This window comes from Chionomys nivalis, chromosome 6, assembly GCF_950005125.1.
Source record: "Chionomys nivalis chromosome 6, mChiNiv1.1, whole genome shotgun sequence".
Taxonomy (NCBI): domain Eukaryota; kingdom Metazoa; phylum Chordata; class Mammalia; order Rodentia; family Cricetidae; genus Chionomys; species Chionomys nivalis.
The window spans coordinates 67,369,898-67,395,472 of NC_080091.1; the positions used below are offsets into that span (position 1 = coordinate 67,369,898).

The 25,575-nt window shown below is 44.1% G+C and overlaps 2 protein-coding genes across 2 annotated transcripts in view; one reads left to right on the forward strand and one right to left on the reverse strand.

Moving 5' to 3' along the window:
• Positions 1 to 25,067, reverse strand: part of Smim14 (small integral membrane protein 14) — a 41,893-nt gene extending 16,826 nt beyond the window's left edge. Inside the window, exons 1-2 of the mRNA XM_057772758.1 lie at positions 24,880 to 25,067; positions 1,699 to 1,808 (exon numbers count right to left, since the gene is read on the reverse strand). Coding sequence (XP_057628741.1) covers positions 1,699 to 1,773 — 75 coding nt within the window. The 5' untranslated portion in view covers positions 1,774 to 1,808; positions 24,880 to 25,067. The remainder of the gene's footprint in view (positions 1 to 1,698; positions 1,809 to 24,879) is intronic.
• Positions 20,424 to 22,705, forward strand: LOC130876350 (transcription and mRNA export factor ENY2-like). The gene is made up of 2 exons (XM_057772870.1): positions 20,424 to 20,438; positions 22,286 to 22,705. The coding sequence occupies exons 1-2, from the start codon at positions 20,424 to 20,426 to the stop codon at positions 22,604 to 22,606; spliced, it is 336 nt and encodes a 111-aa protein (XP_057628853.1). The 3' UTR covers positions 22,607 to 22,705.
• Positions 25,068 to 25,575: the final 508 nt, after the last annotated feature.

Here is a 25,575-nt window from a genome sequence, read left to right on the forward strand (position 1 = left end):
TTTCTTGCTATTATTGTCAAAGTATTTTTAAAATTATGCCTTATATTGGACTAAATTTAAGACTCAAGGGGCTGGAGCAATTCCTTACTGGTTAAGAGCACTGCCTACTCTTCCAAATAGCACTAGTTTGATCCCTAACACCCACATTGAGACTTACAACCAGGATCTGAGACACTATTTCCAAGAATACCAGGCACACATTCAAGCAAAACGCCCATACACACAAAATAAAATGCTTTTTAACAGAATAAGACTTGAGAGAGGTTGAGGAAATAGCTTAGCAGCCCTGGGTATAATCCCTAATACTTAAAAAAGTACTTTATTATTAATAATGGTCAAATTTCTCTTTCTATACACTATAATATAAATAGTATCAATTTTAAGCTTATGAACTAAGAAAGCCTTTTTTCTTTCTTCTTTTTTTTTTCTTTTTGGTTCTTTGAGACAGAATTTCTTTGTGCAGCTCTAGCTATCCTAGAACTCGCTCTAACTAGTTCAAACTCACAGAGATCCGCCTGCCTCTGTCCCCGGAGTGCTGGGATTAAAGGTGTTTGCCACAACTGTTCAGCTCAACTTATTAGATAAAGAAATGCCTTTCTGAGGATTTGTTTGTTTGTTTCTTATGCAGTGTTTCTATCTGCATTCATTCCTTCAGGCCAGAAGAGAGCATCAGATCTTATTGCAGGTGGTTGTGAGCAACCACTGGTTGCTGGGAATTGAACTCAGGACCTCTGGAAGAACAGTCAGTTCTCTTAACCACTGAGCCATCTTTCCAGTTCTAGAAATGCTTTCTACAGAGACTCTTACTGTTGGAGAAGGACTGAACTGTGTATATCAGAAAGGATATAAGGTTTCATAGTAGCTTGGCATCAAACTCCACATAACAAAAAAACAATTATCTATTCCAACATGAATACAACAGCCTCAACATGACTGTGGTTAACTAACCAGAATGTCAAACATCCTTAAAACAAACCTACAGAAGTAAAGAAAATAAATCAGTTTTCATCTCTAATAAAACATGTACTGATGGGGCTGGAGAGATGGCTCAGCGGTTAAGAGCACTGACTGCTCTTTTAGAGGACCAGGGTTCAATTCCCAGCATCCATATGGCAGCTCACACTGTCTGTAACTCCAGGATCCAGCAACCTCACACATTTATACATACAAGCTAAAACACCAATAAAATAAATATTTTAGAAAAAAAGTACTGACGTGTTTTATCATTATGTTTTAATTCACCATGAAGTTTCCATTATCAAATATTTTTAGTGACTATCCTGAGACAATCCTCTATTAACCTCTGCGCTTGTTGATGTTTTGTCTGTCACACACAAATTAGTGTACTCTGGGAGGAGGGAACCTCAACTGGGAATCCGTCTCTACCACATCAGCCTGTGGGCAAGCCTGCAGGCATATTTTCTTGATTAATGATAGATGTGGGAGGCCTTGCCCACCATGGGCGCTGCCACCCCAGGGTTGCTGATACTGTGTTGTTCAGAAAACAAGCTAAGCAAGTCAGGGGGCACAGCGATTAAGCAATGTTCCTTGTGGCCTCTCCTTCAGTTACTGCCTCCAGCCTTGAGCTCCTGGGTCATGATTCATGGCTGCAACAGAAAGGTAGCGGAGAGGAACCCTAATCCCACAGCCCAGGAAGGACACAGATCAGCTCTGAGCAGGACGCTCTGTCCATCTCACCAGGTTGATCAGTCTTCTCATCGCGTGTTCATGAGAGCAAACACATTCACAGGGATCAAATCCACCTTCAGCCATGGTCACCCAGCTTGATCTTACTCAACTATTTAAACCTAGGAAGAAAGAAAATAATAGTTAAGAGTATTGCTGAGCTTCTCTCCAGCTATGAAAAACTCATACACTGCACGATTTACAATATTTACTTAAGCTATGTATAATTCATATTTATTTGTAGTGGCATTTCATTTGTATTTTAATACATAAAGCTCGCCTGAGGATCAGAAAAGTAAAACAGCCACACTGGTCAGCCTTATAGATCTGGCAGCAATGACACACACCTTTAACCCTTAACCCCAGTAGCCACACTAGCTTGCCATAGAAACCAGGCAGTAGTGGTGGACGTACTTAATCCCAGAAGTAGAGATTATAAAATGGGAGGAGACAACTCTCAGTCTCATTCTGAGATTCCTGGAAGCAGGATCACCATTTTTGTTTGAGGTAGAGATAAGAGCCGGTGGCTGTTGTGCTTTTCTTATCTTCAAGTTGAACCCCAATTTCTGTCTCTGAGTTTTTATTAATCATGCTTCATTTACCAATGGCATATACCTTATGAAACTATTTCTCCTATATAGTAATTACAATTTTATCATATAAATTATGAACCTGCACAAGCTACTGGTCCTTCTGCCAGCAGAACAACTTCCTATAAGTATCGTTGGGTGCTCTAACTGGACTTGTCCCTGATACTATGGCCTATTTACTTAATTCCTAAACTTTATTTGCTACTAAAATAAAAATTCAAATTTTAAAGCAATCTTTATGCTAGATTTTGAGTATGGTGATGCATACCTGTAATTCCAGAACTTAGGAGGCTGCAGAAAATTCAAAACAAGCCTTAACTACACAAGTCTAAAGCTACATAGTTAGAAAAAAGGGGGTAGGGGTACAGAGAGATTGCTCAGTAGTTAGGAGTACTTGCAACTCTTCTAGAGGACCAAGCACCCACACTGAACAGCTCAGAACTGTCTGTAATTCCAGTTCCAGGGCATCCAACAGCCTCTTCTGGCCTCTGTAGGCTACTGCAGGCATGTGGTACATGTAAACTCATGCAGATACACATATACATATATAAAAAATTTAAAAACATTCTGAAAAAAAACAAGGTATCTGAAATAATATCAATGTTTATGGAATTAAAATTGAAGACAACAGGGATAGGAGAGAAGGCTCAGCACTCGCTGTTCTTGCAGAGGATCAGGGTTTGATTCTCTGCACCAACACAGTGGTCAACAAGCATCTGCAACCACAGTTCTTGGGGAGCTAATGCATGTGGTACACACGCATACACACATATGTACATACAGGCAAAACATTCATACATATAAAGAAATATATTATAATTTTTTTATTAATGACAAGTTATAGATTAACTGTTACATTCTGAAAAAACTAAAGAGATGAGATTCTGGGATGGAGTACTAGCAACCAGATTTATTTTTCTGTCTAAAACAAGTTTTAGAAATTGGACAAAATGCATAAAACAGGGGCTAGAAAGATGACTGCATGTGCAGAAGAGGTCGGTTCTAAGTACCCATTCTATTTATTCATTCATTCATTTATTTTGGTTTTTTGAGACAGGGTTTCTCTGTGTAGCTTTGGAGCCTATCATGGAACTCACTCTGTAAACCAGGCTGGCCTTGAACTCACAGAGATCCACCTGCTTCTGCCTCCCAAGGGCTAGGATTAAAGGCATAAGCACCCATTCTAGACACCTTAAACAGCCTGCCTGTCACTCCAGTTCCAGAAGGTTCTGATGCCTCTGGTTTCCACAGGCACCTGCACTCAAGTGTACATATTCACACACACTCAAGTGCACATATTCAACACAAAACAAACGCACACACTCAGGGCGTGCACACACACACACTCTTAAAATAAATCTCCTTAAAATGAATATAACAGTGGGTTTCGCCGGGCGGTGGTGGCGCACGCCTTTAATCCTTTAATCACTTGGGAGGCAGAGGCAGGCGGATCTCTGTGAGTTCGAGACCAGCCTGGTCTACAAAACCACAGAGAAACCCTGTCTCGAAAAAGCAAAAAAACAAAAACAAAAACAAAAAAACAAAACAGTGGGTTTCTACCTAAGGCATAACAGACAATTTTTTTTTTTTTTTTTTTGTTTTTTGAGACAGGGTTTCTCTGTGGTTTTGGAGCCTGTCCTGGAACTAGCTCTTGTAGACCAGGCTGGTCTCGAACTCACAGAGATATGCCTGCCTCTGCCTCCCGAGTGCTGGGATTAAAGGCGTGCGCCACCACCGCCCGGCTGACAATTTTTTTTTTTTTTTGGTTTTTTCGAGACAGGGTTTCTCTGTGGTTTTGGAGCCTGTCCTGGAACTAGCTCTTGTAGACCAGGCTGGTCTCGAACTCACAGAGATCCGCCTGCCTCTGCCTCCCAAGTGCTGGGATTAAAGGCGTGCGCCACCACCGCCCGGCACAGACAATTTTTTTAAAAACATCCCAGAGCAGTGGGAAATCAAGTGAGATTGACTCATTTTGCTACCTAGGAGCCTTAATTCAAAATCCCTGCAGGAAGGATGATTTCAAATGAAATTGTGAACAGGGAGAGGAGGGACAAAAGGAGTCAGGATGGAGGTCTTTTGGTCACATGGAGGATCAGGTCTTTACCCAAAGACCAAAAAGGTAGATTTCTCCTAATTTAGAAAAAAAAAAATTCACCTCTCCTGTACTCTGAAAAACTGGGAGAAGGGAAACCAGAATACATAGAGGAAGTCTGGCCCAGCATAGTGATGTAAGCCTGAGATCCCAGCTACTTGGGATGCAAAGCTGGTGGAACAAAGCTCAAGGCCTGTGGGTAAGGGCACAGAGAAATTTTCAGTCAGTCAGGGCAACTTAGCAAGACCCAGGGTCAAAAGAAAGGGAGTTGGTAGCCGGGCGGTGGTGGTGCACGCCTTTAATCCCAGCACTCGGGAGGCAGAGGCAGGCGGATCTCTGTGAGTTTGAGGCCAGCCTGGTCTACAAAGGGAGTTCCAGGACAGGAACCAAAGCTACAGAGAAACCCTGTTCTCGAAAAACCAAAAAAAAAAAAAGAAAAAAAAAAGAAAGGGAGTTGGAATACAGGTCACTGACAGAGCATTCCTAGCGTGCAACAGGGCCTAGACTTAATCCCCAGTACAGGAAAGAGGGATGAGGCAGAGTAGGGAGGAGAAAGAGACACCCTGGAGATGTGGTGCTCTTTGAAAAGGTCAGGGCTAAAGATGCAGCATAGAAATATGGTGTCTAGATATGTAGCATATAAGATGGGTCGATGATGAATTATTTCATAAATGGTATTACGAGAGTGGCTTCCTATCCCCAACCCTCACGGCAAAATAAAACTCTAGATGCTCAAGTGATTTAAGGTTCAAAAATATCACAAGTGTCCACAAACTGACCCATGTGTAACTAAATACCTGGGAACAAGTAGAAAGATAGAAACCAAAGAAGCCATTAAAAAAGGGAAAAAGGATGGAAGAAGGCAGGCAGGCAGACAGACAAGCAGACCATCAACAGCTTAACTATTAACAACTAACTTAATTTAGTATGAAAATAGCACCCTTAGAGCTGGGTGGTGGCGCATGCCTTTAATCCCAGCACTTGGGAGGCAGAGGCAGGCGGATCTCTCTGAGTTCGAGACCAGCCTGGTCTACAAGAGCTAGTTCCAGGACAGGTTCCAAAGCTACAGAGAAACCATATATAGATATGGGGAAGGGGACTGTGCATGTGTGAATGTCAGAGAGGAATCTGTTTGGTTCTCTCCTTCCATCACGAGGGTTCTAGAGATGGAACTCCAGTCATTAGCCTTTACCCCAATGACCCATCTCCCTGGCTGATCTGAAGATATTTCTAAGCTGTTCTGAAATTAAGCTGTGGAACGGTCTGTGTAACCTGTTTCTCAAGTATCTTTCCATCTAAACCCTGTTTGTAGGAGCCCAAGAGGATAAGGAGGTGCTTGCAGGCAAGCAGTCCTCCAAAGTCCAGGAAGCACTGTGTATAGACTCTGGCTCATTCACACTGTCTGGAGTCACTCTGGATCCACACCTTAAAACAAACAAACAAACACATACATACATACATACATAAAGCGGAGGGGGGGGGAGAAGAGTCAGCCTTCTCCTTAGTGAACTGTGTACAATGGAAATAGAAAACTCAAAGTAAATATGATCTACTTTTATAGGCAGATTAAATTTGCCCTTCAGAGTGTGACTTAGTCCGCATCTTTCCTTCCTCCCAGATGAATCTTCCTCTGCTAACACAGTGTTGTTCCAAACCAGGCTTTATGTAGCCCAGATCCATCTCCAACCTTTCTGCTTCCACCTCCCAAATCCTGGGATTACAGGTGCATTTTATACCCAGCTTCACTAAAATGTTCTGAAAATAAAATTCAAATACCAAAATGTAATCCCAGTTCCCGGGAGGCAGAGACAGACATTCTCTGTGAGTTTGAAGCCAGCCTGGAACTAGCAGAATTGGAAGAGAGACTAGCTACCGTCCCGGACAATTCATCACAAGTGCAAACACAGCTCTCCTTTAACACAAGTCTGCCTTTAAATTATTAGCAGACTTCAACTTGACCTGTCTCTCCTCCCAAAGAATCCATATCAGTCACCACCAATCTCAACACTTCCCTTACTTCTTCAAGCCACAGCATTCACTGAAAATATATTTATAGAATTCTTTTTTGGTACACCCATATCTATCACCATGTATAAAACTCAAGTCCAAATGGATCAAAGACCTCAACATAAAGACAGCCACACTGAACCTTACAGAAGAGAAAGTGGGAAGTACACTTGAACGCATTGGCACAGGGAACCACTTCCTGAATATAACCCAGCAGCACAGACGCTGAGAGAAACAATAAATGGGACCTCCTGAAACTGAGAAGCTTCTGTAAAGCAAAGGACACGGTCAACAAGACAAAACAACAGCCTACAGAATGGGAAAAGATCTTCACCAACCCCACATCAGACAGAGGTCTGATCTCCAAAATATACAAAGAACTCAAGAAATTGGACACCAGAAGATCACATAATCCAGTAAAAAAATGGAGTACAGAGAACTCTCAACAGAGGAATCTAAAATGGCTGAAAGACACTTAAGGAAATGTTCAACATCCTTAGTCACCAGAGAAATGCAAATCAAAACAACTCTGAGATTCCATCTTACACCTGTAAGAATGGCTAAGATCTAAAACACTGATGACAACTTATGCTGGAGAGATTGTGGGGAAAAGGGAACACTTCTGCACTGCTGGTAGGAATGCAAGCTGTACAACCCCTTTGGATGTCAGTGTGGCAATTTTGCAGAAAATTAGGAAACAACCTTCCTCAAGACCCAATAGTACCACTTTTGGGTATATATCCAAAGGATGCTCAATCGTGCCACAAGGACATGTGCTCAACCATGTTCATAGCAGCTTTGTTTGTCATAGTCAGAACCTGGAAACAATCTAAATGCCCCTTGATCGAAGAATGGATAAGGAAAATGTGGTACATTTACACAATGGAGTACTACACAGCAGAAAAAAAACGACAGCTTGAATTTTGCAGAAAAATGGATGGAACTAGAAAACATTATTTTGAGTGAGGTAACCCAGACACAGAAAGACAATTATCACATGTACTCACTCATAGGTGGTTTTTAAACATAAAGCAAAGAAAGCCAGCCTACAAACCACAATCCCAGAGAACTTAGACAAAAATGAGAACACTAAGACTTACATAGATCTAATCAACATGGGAAGTAGAAAGTAGAAAAAGACAAGATCTCCTGAGTAAATTGGGAGCATGGGGACCTTGGAGGAGGGTTGAAGTGGGGAGGGGAGAGGCAGGGATTGGAGCAGAGAAAAATGTAGAACTCAATAAATAGAAAAATAAAAAAAAAAAAGAATTCTTTTTTGCTAAAATTTATTTAAGTATAAGTGCTCTATCAATTTTATGCCAGAAGAGGGCAACAGATCCCATTAAAGACGGTGTGAGCCACCATGTGGTGGCTGGGAATTGAACGCAGGACCTCTGGAAGAGCGGCTATAACTGCTGAGCCATCTTTCCAGTCCTATGGAATTCTTTTTTGGTTTGTTTTTCAAGACAGGGTTTCTCTGTAGCTTTGGAGCCTGTCCTGGAACTCGCTCTGTCTATCAGGCTGGTCTCGAACTCACAGAGATCCGTCTGTCTCTGTCTCCCAAGGGCTGGGTTTAAAGGGGTGCACCACCACCGCCCAGCTGGAATTCTTGATAATGTTTATACCTTTATGTACCAGGAATGTATAGGCAGACTGGGGTCTTCATTTATGCTCATCTTGATTGCTTCTATAGATGAGAATATTTTTAAGCTAGGACACTACTTAACAGTACTATGCCTCTACAGGACTTTCTATCGGGAAACAGCTATTATGAGTTCTATTCTATCTCCACTTTACAGCTCCCATCTTAAAATAACCTTTTCTGTGGGTGTGGTGGCTCAAGCTTTTATTTTAATCCCTGCACTTGGGAGGCAGAGGCAGGTGAATCTCTGAGCTCAAGACCAGCCCGGTCTACAGAGTGAGTTTCAGGACAGCCAGGGTTGTGACACAGAGAATCCCTGTCTGAAAACAAACAAACAACAAACAAAACAAGTACTTTTTTCCTTTCAATAGAAAGGACAGAGTTGGTTAGGAAACGAGAGTGTCAACTTGCAACTGAAGCTGAACACTGCAACCAATCTCACTTTAGAGACGTTCTGAAGCTGCACTGTGCTGGGCAAGACTTAACAAGGCCATGAGTCAGAATGCTGGGAATCAGCCTCAAAGAGGCCTTTGATGGAGGCATTTAAAAGTCTGCTTTCTCACCTTTCCTGCTGGGAAGGCTGCTTGCCTCTTTAGCAGACATCCTTGAAGTTAGGCAACAATACTGTCATCAAAGGAAAGGGCCCAATCCTTGGGGACACAACCAGCTTCAAGACTTGTTTCCTAAAAATGTGCAAGCAAGGACCTAGTGCTGCAGCGCTATTGACAGCGGGCTTGCCTGGCACACAGGGTTTGATTTCCAGAACCTCAGAAACAAGGAGGACATGGTGGCACATGCCTGTAAATGCTGGCACCTTGCAGACTGCCCAGATTAGTTCCCAGCACCCACATCTACTCATAATTCCAGTTCAATGCCCTCTGACCTCCATGGGTACCCGCAGTCACATGATACACATAAATCACAAAGGAGCTTACATGCACGCGCGCACACACACACACATCAATAAATAGTTTAAAAGTTAAAAAAACACTTAAAAATTTTCCAGATTATCTAGGGAAGTTGAAGGAATTACACAAGGGCATAAGTAAGAATGGCTCTGAGCACCATGAAATCAGGTAAGGGCCTCATTTCAAAGTCCCTACTTTGAAATTTGGAAATAACTCACACTAAACATTTATCTTACAACGTCAGTACTTTCCTAATGAAGTTACTATCTGTGACAACTCTATGTAGAATCTGATACACAGTTTATGTGGTACAAAGGAAAAATTTGGTTTACACAGCAAGCTCTCAAGCCCACCTACTTCTAAACAATTTATATTAAGGAAAAGCAGCAAAATGATGCTGGCTGGCTGGCAGGAAGCCACGGCAATTCCCAATGCTACGGAGCTGGTAGTCAGCCTCTCTCAACCAAGAGTTTTCCTAGTGACATCTGACAATAGTAAGTTGGTTGAATCATGCTGCTTCTATATCCAGTGAGGAAATTTTCCAGTGTCAGTTTATAATCTACCAAATACTCAGGCCTGGTATGTGGGTTCACCTTGCCTAATTTCACCTTGGGGGCAGAGTCAAATTTAATGGCCTGCTTACTGTGGAGGTCAGGAAAGAGACATGTGATTCTACTGCAGTGTGCTTTTGAGAATGCTGCTCACAGCCGATTTGATTCCTTAAAAAAATAAAACTGAAGAGTAGTTTGTGACTCGGCCAAATCAGTTAGCAATCAGTAGCAAGAGCAGAGCAGTCATGTTCCATACTGTCTTCAGATCAACTGATTCCAGTGGCCTCAGAAGTGCAGAAATGCACCCACTCTCTCACACACACATATACACCATAAAAGCAAGATAAACCTTTTTTTAAAAAAATACTGGGCTGATGAAATGGCTGGAAAGGTAATGGTGCCTGCTGCCAAACCTGGTAACCTAAATTCAGTTCACGAGAAGCATATGGTAGAGAAGAACTGATGCCTGCAAGCTGTCCTCTGACCTCCATGATATGTGCACACAATGCACGCACACACACAATTAATGTTTAAAGGATTTCAAACAAAAGGCCCCATATAGTAAGCCGCCCTGCTATATTTTTAATAATGGAAAGGATACTTGTAATGATGTTCTGTCTCTTTAAGAAACAAGCCAGGATGGAGAGATGGCGCAGTGGTTAAGAGCATTGCCTGCTCTTCCAAAGGTCCTGAGTTCAATTCCCAGCAACCACATGGTGGCTCACAACCATCTGTAATGAGGTCTGGTGCCCTCTTCTGGCCTGCAGGCATACACACAGGCAGAATATTGTATACATAATAAATAAATAAATATTAAAAAAATAAAAAAAAAAGAAACAAGCCACACCCACTCCCTCCCCCATCCACTGAGGCAGGCAGATCTTCCTGCTTGCAGCCTGAGTCTCTTCCTTTTCTATCTCCCTCTCGAAGAGACAGCTTTTGTCTCTCCTCTCTCTCTCCCTCCCTCTCTGTTCTTCTCTCTTCTCCTTTTCCCTTCACCGCTCAGGGACCTACAGCAGCAAAGTTTCTGCCACTGTAGCTCCTCGGGGATCCGCAACTTTTATTAAACCATTACAATACTTATCTATGAAAAGATAAATACAAACAGCCCTAAACCCCACGTATTTTTGTTTGTTTTTTCTTTCTGTATGTCTTTCTTTGCTTTGATCTGTGTTGCTCCAGCTGTCCTAGAACTCTGCAGACCAAGCTGGCTTGGAACTTACATAAATCCACCAGCCTCTGCCTTCTGAGTGCGAGAACTAAAGGTGTGTGTCACCACACCCAGACCATCTTGTTATTTAAACCCATTCCATACCCTATGGGCTATGTCCAATGGGGACAGAAATAATGAGACTCCTCACTGTACAGTTTAATTTCTTGTGACGTGAAGGAGAGAACGGCATGAGGCTATAGCCCCATTATTTGAGATGAGACAAGAACAACTTGAGCCCAGTTCTGGGCTAGTCTAGACAGAACAAGATCCTGTCTCTGAAGCCTGTGTCTTCTGAACTTAATGTGTATGCTCTAAAGATTTCCAAGTTTTACTTTTGTTTAAAAACTTTCTTGTGGGGGCTGGAGAGATGGCTCAGTGGTTAAGAGCATTGCCTGCTCTTCCGAAGGTCCTGAGTTCAATCCCGGCAACCACATGGTGGCTCACAACCATCTGTAATGAGGTCTGGTGTCCTCTTCTGACCTGCAGACATACACACAGACAGAATATTGTATGCATAATAAATAAATAAATATTTAAAAAAAAAAAAACTTTCTTGTGTAAGTGTGTGTATGTGTGTGCAGAGGACACAAGAGGGTACTGGGGATCCTCTTCTGGCATCTCTGCCTAATCCACTGGAGAATCAGAATCTGGGCTGTGCTTTCTCTGCCAGGCTGGAACCCAGCAAGGGACAGCCATGGTTTTGTCTCTGCCCTCCTCAGAGTCGGGATTACAGACACACACACACAGAGGTCAGGAGGCAGAGGCAGGCGGATCTCTGTGAGTTCGAGGTCAGCCTGGTCTACAAGAGCTAGTTCCAGGACAGGAACCAAAAAGCTTCCGAGAAACCCTGTCTCAAAAAAACAAAACAAAACAAACAAAAACAAAACAAAACAAAAAAACAAAATAAAAAAAACCAAGCAAACCCACCTTATATTCTTACTTTCTGTTTTTCAAGACAGGGTTTCTCTGTGTAGTCCTGGTTATCCTAGAACTCACGCTGATGACCAGGCTGGGCTCAAACTCAAGAGACCCAGCTGCTTCAGCCACTGGAATGCTGAGATTAAAGGCATGTGCCACCATGCCTAGTAGTATATCCTAACATTTTAAAAAGACCAAAAAAATGCAGGGCAGTGTGGCACACTCCTTTAAGTCGGCCTGGTCTACAGAGTGAGTACCAAGATAGCCTGGGCTACAGAGAAACCCTGTGTATGAGGGGGGACCCCAAACTTCAAAGGTATCCTTTTCAGAACACATATTACCGAAAAGGAAGAGAGCGGACGGAAAGGACAAGAAACATCTAGCTGTACAGAAGTTGAATGGAGACACAAACAGCGGGGCATGGCGGCTGGGAAGGCGCTAAGGGACACTGGAGCAAGGTTTGGGTATACAGGCAACAAATGGCACCTTACAAGTGGTCCATCACAGCATGTCTCTCCCACTTCTGTTTTTAAGACAGGGTCTCACTATGTAGCCTTGGCTGGCTTAGAACTCATTATGTAGGCCAGGCTGATCTCACACTTACAGAGTTCCACCTGCTTCTACCTCCTGAGTGCTGGAATAAGAGCACTTATTCTGGTCCTTTACCTCTACCTGCAAAGTGCTGGGATTATTGGGATTATAGTCATGGACTACAAGGCTGAGGTTGTATTAGTGCTGGGTATCGAATCTAAGGCTCATGCGGCTAGGCAGGTACTACTGAGTTACATTCCCAGGCCCTTACCTATTTAAAGAGAGCGCTAGCTGGGCATGGTGCCTCATACCTGTAAGGTGACCAATCTGGGCTGAGCAGTGAAGTTTCAGGTCAGCCAAGGCTACACAGAAGACACTGTCTTCAGTAAAATAAATAATGGCAGGGGGAGAAGTGTAAGAGAAAAAACACTGAAGTAAAGAGGAAGGAACTAAGGTCCGAGAGTTTCAGTGGCTTGCCCAAAACCACACGGCACACAGAAGCGGGCCTCAAGTCCTCTCATTTCTCCTTTCCTAAAAACAATTTTAGTAATAAATCCTTAGGGACCCTAACAACAGGCAGAAGAGTTTACAGGAAGAACCAACGGGCACCCCCACCTCTAAGAGTTGAATTACTAAAATTACTTAACACAATGTAATTTCATTCCAGCACACAAATATCTGCCCAAATAAATATTATAAATTATTTCATCGTCCAACCTCAGCAAAAAGCTCAAAATACACACAAACACACATATCTACTAGGCTAACTTATTAAAAACATGTATTTTTTCTTTATGTGCATGTTGTGTGTCTGTGTGTGTAGACCAGCTATGTGCAGGTAAATGGCAGACTGGTGTCTGGGGAGGGCCTGCTCTCTGGACATCAATGGGACGTTCTCACTGCATTACTGAGTGGCAAGGACGGTCAAGCTCAGGGCCTCTCTCACAAGGACGCTAGCCATCTTGTGGGGCTCTCTGCCCTCACCTCCCACTCCACTTGTGACTAGACTTGCAGTGTATGAAGTAGGCGCATTAGCACCATAGCAGTTCACCCCTGCCCACTCCCAAAACTCACAAAAGTCATGTCCTTCTCAAATATAAAACACCTCATTCCATTCTAATAGCCCCTCCATCAATATTTACTCCTGTGTCAGACCAAAGTCTAAAGTCCTGTCTCAGATGGCTCAGTGGGTAACGAGGCCTGTTGCCAAGACTAACTCTCTGAGTTTGATCCTCAGACCCACATAGTGGAAGAGAACAGACTTTCTCAAACTGTCCTCTGACCTCCACACAGGCCATCATTGCACTCATGCTCACCCCTAGAGTCCTGTCACAAATGTAAACAAGTCTAGGATCTGGAGAGACTGCGTAGTAGTTAAATACACATATCTAGTTAGATTCCTAACACCCACATCAGGTGGTTCATAACTTTACTTCCATGGGAACTGACATCCTGTTCTGGACTCTGTAAGCACCTGCATTCACGTGCGCACATCAATACAGCATACATAATATATATAAAACTCCCATATATTAAAGACATCTGAGCTGGGCCGGGTGCCATGGCACATGCCTTTAATCTCAGCACTCAGGAGGATGTCTTTGAGTTTGAAGCCAGTCTGGTCTACAGAGCAAGTTCCAAGACAGTCAGGGCTACACAGAGAAACTCTTGTCTCAAACAACCAAATAATAACAACAGTAATAAATAAATATAAATAAAAAGTAAATCTGAAACCCAAAAGCTTACCTAAGTACCATCAGGCTGGGAATGCAGGTCAGGGGTACAGTACCTGCCAAGCACGAGGCTGACTACCGACTGAATGGATGTCATCTAAACAAGAGCCACAATCAGTGTACGGCTCACCCTGGCACAGAATGTTCTACAGACAGGAACCTGTGTCAGTCAGCTATCTGTGAGGGGAAGGCTTCCATAGGAAGGCCGGCTTCCACAGAACATGCAGTTCCCTGGAGCCGGGGAGCACCGCAAAGCTCCTAGGCATTCTGCCCTTCAAACTTCTGAACTCTAGGCCAGCTGACAGGAGGGCCGTCTCAGAATTTTGAAAGTGCTTTTGGGGTCGCCTATCTATGAAAGGTACCTGATCATCTGTGTCCTTATCAAAAGGCAGCCTGAGATACAGTGCTCAGTACAAAACAAAACAGTCTGGCTGGCCCTGCCCTGCACTCTCCCAACACAGGCGAGTTTCTCAGTGCTCTCCCCCTGCACGCACTGAGCACAGGACGATTCAGGAAGCACTCTCTAAGACTAAGGCTTACCAGCAGCTCTCTCCTCGGCCCTCACCAAAATCATCCTGAAAGGATGCATTTCTCAACACACAAGCTTACTGCTGTGCACTTTACAAACGCCAGTGTCTATGCATTGGATAGGTGCACAACCGCTTCCCAGCTAGGTGTTTGCTGAAGAGGCAGCCTACTCTTGCTTCCAGTTCACTCTGAGTGTGTCTGAGCTACTACAGCAAACACTTGTTCACACTCCAGAAGCTAAGTCCCCTTCACAGTGGCTATGTCCGTAAGACAGAAGCAGCAAACTTCTAAGGCTCTGTTTGGAGAAGGTGTGGGGAAGAGGTGCTAAGACAGGGTCTCAGGCGGAAGCCTTGCCTGAGCTGCTGACCTCCTGCGTCCACAGTGAAGTGCTGGGGTTCAGGCTGTGTGCCACCACACCTGGTTCTGTCACAGGAGTTCCTCCTAATAGTACCATGTGGCCAGTTAAGGTTTCAAGACACTTTTTGAAGAAATACAGACATTCTGGATAATACAATGTTTTCAACATTGCCTTTTCTTTAGTTTCTTAGGTTTTGGGGGATTTGTTTTTGTTTTCGAGATACAGTTTCTCGGTGTAGCCCTGGCTGTCCTGGATAGAGCTTGTTCTGTAGACCAGCCTGCCCTGGAATTCTCAGAGATCTGCCTGTCTCTGCTGGGATTCAAGGTACATACCACCAGTGCCTGGCAAGCCTTTTCTAAATGACTTTTTAATATCTGTAATTGACTCGTTCCAGAAATCACTTTAGACAAATTACCAAGTCATCAAGGGGTTAGCACACAAAATGTCTTAAAGAATTCAAGTTATTAGCATTACTGAGAAGAATAAATCACTTAGCCTTAGGGCCTTTAGTTTGTCTATAAAGCAGAACTGATAACAACAGAAACTATTCACTTTAAAGGAGTGTGCAAGGATCAAGTGAGAATTCTTTTTTTTTTTTTTTTTTTGGTTTTTCGAGACAGGGTTTCTCTGTAGCTTTGGAGCCTGTCCTGGAACTAGCTCTTGTAGACCAGGCTGGCCTCGAACTCACAGAGATCCGCCTGCCTCTGCCTCCCGAGTGCTGGGATTAAAGGCGTGCGCCACCACCGCCTTAGGAGTCCTTTAGAAACTGAGAGTGGCCCGGGTCTTTAACCCTTAGCTGTGTGCTGCCTTATACTGCTGACATCCTCCAGGGACTGTGGATATTATTCTCCTGCACAGGAGGGAAGGGAAGAAGAAAGTGGGCTACCTATTCTGAAGTTCTACTGATTCGTCATTTCTCAGCTATACTTGACACATGGACATTTTCCAAGAGTCTCTCTACCTGGTCAAGGCACAGGAGAAAAAAAAATCACCATAAATGACCAAATAATGTTTCAATTAAATTAACTATTTATTTGTCTTCACTATCATTAAAGTTTCAAATTTTGAAAATAGTTCCTAAAATTTCTTCTCAAGGGTGTTTACTACTCCGGGGGGGGGGGCAAAGCTATAATAGTTCAGTCTTGCTCACTGTGTAAAAAAGGCTTAGGTCCAGTCCCCAACAATACACACATACAGGGGGAGTGGGGGCTAGAAAAGCGTCATATTACAAGAAAAAAAAAATCCACACTAATGGGGTGGTGGGGTTGTACCCAGGAGGCAAAGGCAGGTGGATCTTTGTGAGTTCAAGGCCAGCTTGGTCTACAAGAGCTAGTTCCAGGACAGACTCCAAAGCCATAAAGAAATCCTGTCTCGAAAAACCACCAAAAAAAAAAAAAAAAAAAAAAGCTGGACGGTGGTGGTGCATGCCTTTAATCCCAGCACTTGGGAGGCAGGGACAGGTGGTTCTCCATGAGTTCGAGGCCAGCCTGTTCTATCAAGTGAGTTCCAGGACAGGCTCAAAAGCTACAGAGAAACCCTGTCTCAAAAACAAAAACAAATCAAAAAAAAAAAAAAAATCCGCACTAGACATCTGTAATTACTTTGGATATGTTGCATACAAAGGCTAATAAAGTAGCATTCAAGAGTTGTGTTAGAATTAGTGAGCTCTATCAAATATAATGACAGCTGATTGTGATGGTGGCAGGCACTGACAGATCTCTAAGACTTTGAGGCCAGCCTGGTCTACATAGTGAGTTCCAGACTAGCCAGGGCTGCATAGAGAGACCCTATCTAAAACAAATGAACCAAATCAATCAATCAATCAAACAAAAACCCAAATGTCATGGATGACAAAGGGCACTAGCCCTGAAGCACTGACCTCTGGAGTTCTGGAGTATACGTGGTAAAGATGCTTGCTGCACCCATACCCGGCTGAGGAGCACCCTTAGGTGGGAAAGCCCAGGAGCTCTGCCCCACAGCGAGCGCAGGCAAGCAGAAAGCAGCTCCGCTCTGCCCTAGCGCAACCCATCTGTGTTTTCAGCGCAATTGAAAAAAAGCAAAAAGGGAAATGAAAATCCAGTATGAAAATAAGTAACAGGGGAAAACTTTCTCCAAAATAAAAGCACTGTCATTAAAAATATTATTAAATACATGTGTATAAGCTCCACTATACAACTAAATGTTGGTTTAGAAAAATATGCATGTTTTCAGAGCCGATTATTTTAAAACAATACATATTTCAAATTAAAAACTTTCAAATAAGTCATCCTGCAACTCCAGGAAAAAAAACAAATGGAAAGAGCTCTCTTCAGAGGCAGTTTCTAACACAAGCTTTCTTGTGGATTTTCTAAGCACATCCCAGTATATGCATACTGCTTAGATTTTCTGAATTACAATTAATCTCATTCTGAGTCACTAAAATGTTCTAAATATGGTTTGTTTTATACTTATTTATTATTACTTTTTAAAGGATTTATTTATCTACTATGTCTAGCGCTCTGCCTGTATATGCCTGCAGGTCATAAAAGGGCACCAGATCTCATGACAGATGGTTGTGAGCCACCATGTGGGTGCCGAGAACTGAACTCAGAACCTCTGGAAGAAAAGCCAGTGCTCTTAATCTCTAAGCCATCTCTCCAACTCTCTTATCCCCCCCCGCCCCCAGCTTTACTGTGTAGCTGCCTGGGATGAAACTCACCAGGTACATCAAACTGGTTTCAAAATCAAGAGATCTGCCTTCCTCTGGCACCTGAGTGCCGAGATCAAAGGATGTGCCACCACACCCGGTGTGGTATGGCTTGTTTTATAATTAAACTGCTTGCTGCAATTCTTCAAAGTTTGAGTTAACATGGTTGCTCGTGGTATTATTTATAAGCATGGAAATTACTTTCATTCCCAGAATGAACTAAAAACTTCAAGTGATTTTATTTAAAACATTTTATGACATAAAGTCAGTTGAAACCATGTTTAGTGGATCTAACATGGAGCTTAAGGACAGTCTTTGCATAGCTTATAAGAGGCCTTCCGTTCAATTTCTAGCACTGACAGAAGAGAGAAGGAAGGAAGTTAAGAGGCTACCATGGGCTATATTGAGATTTTCTCAAAAAACAAAACAAAGCAATAAAACAAACAGAAAGTGCTGGAGAGATGGCTCAGCAGTTAAGAGCATTGGCTACTCTTCTAGAGGACCCAGTTTCAATTCCCAGCACCTACATGGTGCCTCACAGTCATCAGTAACTCCAGTTCCAGGGGATCGAATGCTTCTTTTCACCTCCTCAGGCACCAGGCACTTACACAGTGCACAGACAGACACAGCAAAACATCCATACTCATAAAATAAAAATAACAATTAAAAAACAAGAGACAAGAACTGCAGTTGGTTTTAAATGTTATTGCCCATTGTAACTTTGCAGTAACATGTGCATGAGGTAGACGGAGAAATACACAGCTACTAATAGAAGCCCAAGGTCCCTAAGTGAGGCTAGAGCTGGCCAACGGCATGTGTGACCTAAGCCTCCATGGAAAGGGCGAGGCTAACAAGACAGAAGACTTAGAACACCAGTCTCATTTGCAAAAGGTCTTGTCCTGAGAACTCTGGAGTTTATGCTTGTCCTAGGCAGCCCAAAGAGTAAGACATTCACATCAACAGATGTAGAAATAAATGACCTCATCAAGGATATCTTTTTGATGGGAAGAAGATAAAGAAATGCACAAGGAAGAAGAAAACACTCCAACCGATTTCGAGCTACCTGTACACTCGCAGAGCAAAGCAAGAGGACCTGGGAGGTTTCAGGGTCTTCTGTTGTTGTTGCTGCTGCTCCATTAGAAACAATGCCTCACTATGCTGCCCATGCTAGTCTCAAATAGTCCTCCTACCTCAGCATCCTGAGTAGCCAGAAATAGAGTTATGCTTAGAGTATTTCTCAAAATCATCTCCTAACTGCAACTTCAGGCAAATACAGCAGCAACAAAAACTTCTCAAAAAAAAAAAAAAAATCTTCCAGATAGATTGCAAATAGGACAGAAAATACTATCTGTCCTTAATGAAAACCCAGTTTAGGCCTGGAGAGATGGTTCGTCAGTTAAAAGCACTGGCTGCTTTTGCAGAGGACTGACACCCACATGGTGGACAAGTCCAATTCCAGGGGATCCAGTGCTGTCTTCTGACCTCTGTGAGTACTGCAATATACCCATATGCATACAATAAATACATCTTAACAGAAAACAACCCAGCTTAATGAAAGTTGTGTGTGCAGCTCTAAACGCTGTAGCTCAAAGCAGCGAGACAAGCAGAGGAAGCACAGAACTGGGCTTCAACCATTCACTATGTCTCAGCGTATTCATCTGTAAGATGTGGGTAGGAACACTTACACCTAGGTTGCTCTGCAGCTACATGAAAAATAAAGAGTAATACTTAGCATTGTAACCTTATCTAACATACTGTTCCCCCAAATCAGAACTAGTATAAAAGAACTATCTTCCAGAAAAAGAGACATAAAACACCAAGAAACATTCTCAAACTTGAACGTAAAATAAAATCACCCAAAGGGTTTGTTGAAAGTGCAAATTTGGAGCTGGGTGTGGTGGTTCATGTCTGTAATTACACTGGGGAAGCCTCTGGGGGAAAGAGACGGGAAGACTTCCAGTTAACCAAGGCCAGCCCTCGCTATGGATACGCCACCTCAAAAAAAAAAAAAAAAAAAAAAAAAAAGCCTAGTGGAAGAAGTAGGATCAGAAGTTTAAGACAGGTCAGGTCCCAGGTCAGCCTAGGCTACATAAAACCCCTCCAAAAAAACATAACAAAAAGTTATAGCCAAGGTCTGGGCACAAGGGCCTAGGTTAAATTTCCAACACTACAGAAAAGTGGATTGGAGGAGAATACAGATTCTGGGAACCAATCTCTCTAAGGCTCCATAGGCCTAAAATAGAATAAGGATGTTCTCTGAGTCAAACACCAAGGATTAAAAGTGTCCTATAGAAGCAGCTGAACATTAGTCTTCTGAGAAAGAACAGGCCTAAAGAAGAGCACAGATACGTACATCCACAAGTTCATCCAGCCAATAGTCAGAGCTCCAGTATACAAAACTGAAGCACTGCCATCAGCCGCAGAATTTTTCCCTTGAGACAGGGTTGCTCTGTGTAGGCCAGGCTGACCTTGAACTCACTGAGATCTGCCTGCCTCTGCCTTCTTAGTGAGAGGATGAAAGGCGTGGCCACCACCTTCCAGTTTGAAGTAGAAAAAAAAACTGAAAATTAAGGCAATCCACGTAGTAGGAAATGCTGTGAATAAAATGAAAAAAAGAATAGAGAAATGACACCATTTCTCGGGAAAGCCGACATCTGAGCTACAACCTGAAAGACAGAAATGAATTGGCTAAAGCAAACCGGGAGAACACTGAAGCCCCAGGGTACAGAAGAGCGAAGACCTTAAGGCAGCTCCAACACTAACATCACACACAACAAAAGGGATGGAAAGCGGAAATATTCTGATGCAGCCAGACTCCAGTACAGGACTAGGTGGAATACAGGCACACAAGCATGGTAAGAAAGGAAGGCAGAGGCGAGGAGGAAGTACACATGAATGGGAGACTTTCAAGTGTTTACATGTGTATATCTCTGTGTGCGCGACAATCTAACTTACATTTTAAGGAATCTCTTAGGTTGCAATGGGAAAAAGCACAGTAAGCAGCCGATGTTGAAGAGAGGCCAGGAAGTTACTTCAGTTGACCACTGAAGAGATGGTGACAGTCTAGCAAGGATGGCAGCACCAGGGCGAGGAAAGAATGCATACAGTGTGCTATAACTTCTTTCAATTAAAGGGGCTGGAGAAATGGCTCAGCCACTAAGAGCACTTGCTACTTGTCCAAAAGACCCAGACTGGTTAGGTCATAACCAAACTCACAACTGCTCCAGCACAAGGGAGTCCAATACCCTCCTCTGGCTTCCTTTGGCATAGAGATGCACACACACAGAGAGATGCCCATTTCACAAACGTAAAAATTTTGTGAAAAAAAAGACTTGTAAAAATTAATGAAAACTGAACTGAGTCAGAGTGTACTAAGCCTGTGGAATTAGTTACTCAGGAGATAATGACAATAGAGACTTATCGGTCTTAAGAAAGCTTCTAAAACATAAGCCCGAACTGGCATTAGCAGATTTAGGATACTTCATGGTACTTAGCCTTTGAAGCTGGGGTGAAGAGGGCATTCTCCTTTGGCAGCAGTGGTTAGAAAGAACAAAAACCCTGTACCAGAAAGCACTTTCCCAATACTAATGAAGTACATTAAGTGCACCGAGCAAAGTAAAATAGCTCCAGGGCCTCGGGGCTGGAGTGCTAAGAGCTACTCTGCAGTTGGAACGCTATAACTAAGGATTGCACAGAAATTTACCTGACTGGAACTACTAAATCAGACTTTTCTCAAATTCCACATTGCACTCGCTCCCTTGAGAACTTAACAAGTGAAAGCTCACATGTCATTCCATGTCTATTGATCTCCTAAATCTAACATCATCGCCAAAGAGACACGGGAGGAAAAATTTCAGCACCATGGCATTAATAGCTGTTTCCGGGTGGTGGCACAGACAATGCACACCTTTAATCCCAGCACTCGGGAGGCAGAGGCAGGCGGATCTCTGTGAGCTCGAGGCCAGCCTGATCTATAGAGCAAGTTTGCAAAACCCTGTTTAGAAAAATCAAAAAATCAAACAAACAAAAAAACTACTGTTTTTTTCAACAGTGGATTTCACCTGAAAAGGTCCACAGTCCATAGCTGCAAAAAATGAATGAATGGATAGATAGACAGACAGACAGACAGACAGACAGACAGATAGAATTATTTATTTTGGGGGGTGGCAGAGTCGGTGGTACACTTAGCACTTAGGTGGATCTCCGAGTTTGAGATTAGCCTGGTCTAGAGTGAGCTCCAAGACAGCCAGCAAGGTCTACACAGAGAAACCATGTCTCTAAAACATAAAAAAATAAAAATAAAAATTGCCAAGCAATGGTGGCACATGCCTTTAATCCCAGCACTTGGGAGGCAGAGGCAGGCGGATCTCTGTGAGTTTGAGGCCAGCCTGGTTTGAGGAGCTTGCTAGTTCCAGAACAGGCTACAAAGCTACAGTGAAACCCTGTCTTGAAAAACCAGAAAGAAGAAAGAAAGAGACAGAGAGAGTGCCAGTATAAGAAGCCCACAGAAAAAAGCAAATGCATGGTTTGGGGGAGGATGGCTCCAGAGTTAAAAGCATTAGCTGCTCTTGCAGAGAACCTGGGTTTGGTTCCCAGCACCTGTAACTCCAGTCCCATGAATTCAACACCTCATGGGCACTCAGGAACACACAAGGTGCACAGACATAATATAGGCAAAATACCCATATACATTAAATCAAAATAAAAAAATTTATTTTATAAAAATGCAGTGTGGCGCACGCCTTTAATCCCAGCACTCGGGAGGAAGAGGCAGGGGGATCTCTGTGAGTTCGAGACCAGCCTGGTCTACAAGAGCTAGTTCCAGGCTACTGAGGGTCTAAGTCCGGGCAGCCGAAGAGTGTGGTTAGCAAGAAGAACAAAGATGCGCAGATGAGAGCAGCGATTAACCAAAAGTTAATAGAAACTGGAGAAAGAGAACGCCTCAAAGAGTTGCTGCGAGCTAAATTAATCGAGTGCGGCTGGAAGGATCAGTTGAAGGCACACTGTAAAGAGGTAATTAAAGAAAAAGGACTAGAACACGTTACTGTTGATGACTTGGTGGCTGAAATCACTCCAAAAGGCAGAGCCCTGGTACCTGACAGTGTAAAGAAGGAACTCCTACAAAGAATAAGAACATTCCTTGCTCAGCATGCCAGTCTTTAAGGGTGAACTAGAATGTATTGTTCTGTGGGTTTATTTCTGAAAGTAAAACTTGCCATAAATTAGAAATTGATATCCCAAAATAAAGTCCTTTTTTGTATGATGGTAAAAAAAAAAAAAAAAAAAAAAGAGCTAGTTCCAGGACAGGCTCAAAAGCCACAGAGAAACCCTGTCTCGAAAAACCAAAAATAAAATAAAATAAAATAAAGTAAAATAAATAAATAAATAAATAAAATGCAGTGAGCCGAGCGGTGGTGGCGCACACCTTTAATCCCAGCACTTGGGAGGCAGAGGCAGGCGGATCTCTGTGAGTTCGAGACCAGCCTGGTCTACAAGAGCTAGTTCCAGGACAGGCTCCAAAACCACAGAGAAACCCTGTCTCGAAAAATCAAAACAAACAAACAAACAAAAAAAAAAACCAATGCAGTGGTGGTACTCGCCTTTAATCTCAGCACTTGGGAGGCTGAGGCAGACAGATCTTTGTGAGCTCAGGTCAGTCTGGTCCACAGAGTGAGTTCCAGAACAGCCGGGGCTACACAGAGAAACTCTGTCTCAAAAAAAACAAAAACAAAACAAAAAAGCAAATGCAGCACGATAGCATATTTTTATAAAACAAATGCAAAAGTATTTGTAAGGATATAAACTAACATCTGGGAGCCGGGCGGTGGTGGCACACGCCTTTAATCCCAGCACTCGGGAGGCAGAGGCAGGCGAATCTCTGTGAGTTCGAGACCAGCCTGGTCTACAAGAGCTAGTTCCAGGAAAGGCTCCAAAACCACAGAGAAACCCTGTCTCGAAAAACCAAAAAAATAAAAAAAATAAAAAAAAAAAACATCTGGAAAGTTGAGTGGCAGAATTATTATTTTCTCCTCATGTACATGTACTTCTAACATTTTCTCCACTCATCAAAAAAACATTTCGTACAAGCAAAAATAATGTTTTAGGATAGTACAAAGGGTTTTTTTTCTTTTACGCTAAAAAGGGGGAAGTGCAAAAACAAAACAAACAAAAAACAAAATTCCCTTTATCTGTAGCAAGAGCATTCCAAGTATGGTAAAAATAAAATTTAAAAAAGCCCACGACATACACAGAAGGAAAAGATTTGGTAACAGGTCCGTTACTGCCCTAGGACATGAACTTCAAAGAAAGAATCTAAATTCCTAAGAATTCTTCCCAGATTTGATGGAAAGCAATCAGACTTTTTTTTTCCCGTTCTTTCCTACGGCTTACCACAGAAACACTTCCACTAAAGGATCTTGGAGAGGGGAAGATGTCCCTTTTTAAACCGCGTTGGGTCACCCAAGTTTGGTTTCTGGTCTGAGTACAGAGGGCAGCAGAAGGGTGGGCGACCACACTAAAGGAATCTGCGTGAGCGTTGAGTCACCTGAAGCGCTGAAGCGCATGCAGCTGCTTTCCCTAACCTCCACATCAGACCGGGGCAGCAAGAATGCCTCCTAAGCATCTCCAGACTAAACACTTGGAAAATTGCAGCTTTTCCAAATTGTTGTACGAAAAGCTGCTAACAGTTTCTGACAAGACAGCAAAAAGATCGGGAGGGTCTCTTCTACAAATCCAGGTATAAATGCTTCCTGAGGCTCATCCGGCGCTCCAGACGCAAACCCATGGCATTCCATTAAGACCACATTCTCTGTTTTTCCAACTGGGGCAACTAAAAACATCCTGCCGCCTCTCAACGGTTAGCAAGTATCATCTTGGCTAAAATCCCAACGTTTAAACAGCTACTTCAGAAAACTTCGGCTTTAAGCAGCGACTCGGATCTCAAGCCCTTGCCAGGCTATCGCCCTGCATTCCTTCCAATAACGGTGTTGCCGCTACCTGCTCATTTTCAGCCCAGCTCCCCATACAGAGCCCACAGAAAAGGGGACTCTTTTAAATCCGCAACACAATGGAGGCTAAAAGGAGCTGTGGCTTTCAGGATGGCAGCTATCAGACACCACAACAAAGGCCCGCGTCCGGGTGACTTCATCGGACCCACCAGGCGAACGCTACCGCCCGACTTTCGGGGTTACTGTCCCCAAATCCCTGCACGCCCACGCTGCCTATCGGGCCCTGAAAGTGAGAGCGCCCGGAGTGCGGGTGCCCGTCCAGCCCAGCTGCAGGCTGCCCGGCCGGCGGCCGCGGGCTCCCCGGGTGCAGCGCCCAGCCGGAGCTGCCCTCTCTGTCGCAGCGGTCCCCGGGAGCGCGCGGGCATAGAAATAGAAGCGACGACGCGAAGACGGTCGCCGAGGAGGGTGGTGGGCCAGGGGGACACTCACCCGCCCAAACAAGCGGCGGGCGGGGAGGGTGGCAGCCGGGAGCGTTCCGGACGCCGCTGTCGCTGCCGCTGCTGCTGGCCGCCGCCGGCCTCCTCCCCTCTGTTTGGATTCCACAGACCACGTCACTCTTAGCCACGAGACCCGGATCTGCCGGCTCCCGAGGGCGGCGCAACAGATTGCAGCGCCCCGAGCCGCCCGTGACCCCGCCGAGTGAGCATGCGCGTGTCGCGCTGGCCGCCAGCGTCGGAGGGGGGCGGCTCCCGCAGCTTCGGCGCTGACGTGCGTGGGCGCGCCGAGCGCGGAGGGGGGAGTTCCGGTGGGGAGGGGTGGGGCTGCTGCACTGTGAAGGAAGGGCGCGGGGGCCGTCGGATTGTCCCACGTCGTCTCCGTGTGTTTACCGTCGTCTGACGTCTGCGTCCGCGTGCTGTGGGACTGGCTTCCGTCCTCTGCAGTGTTTAGTCACACGTAGGTGGAGGTGCGCGTGAATTGGTGTCTGCTGAGACCCGGTCTACCTGCAGAGGTGGTGACCCACGTGAACATCGGAACTCGCAGATGACAGAAGCGCGTCAACCGTGGGGGTTTGAGTGATCCCGATGACGCTCCAAACAGTGTTGGGGCGGGAAAGCAGACCTAATGAAGCTCGGCTTTAACGTTAAGGTGTCAGAAGCCAGGTGCGACGCAACAGCACTGGGGGGT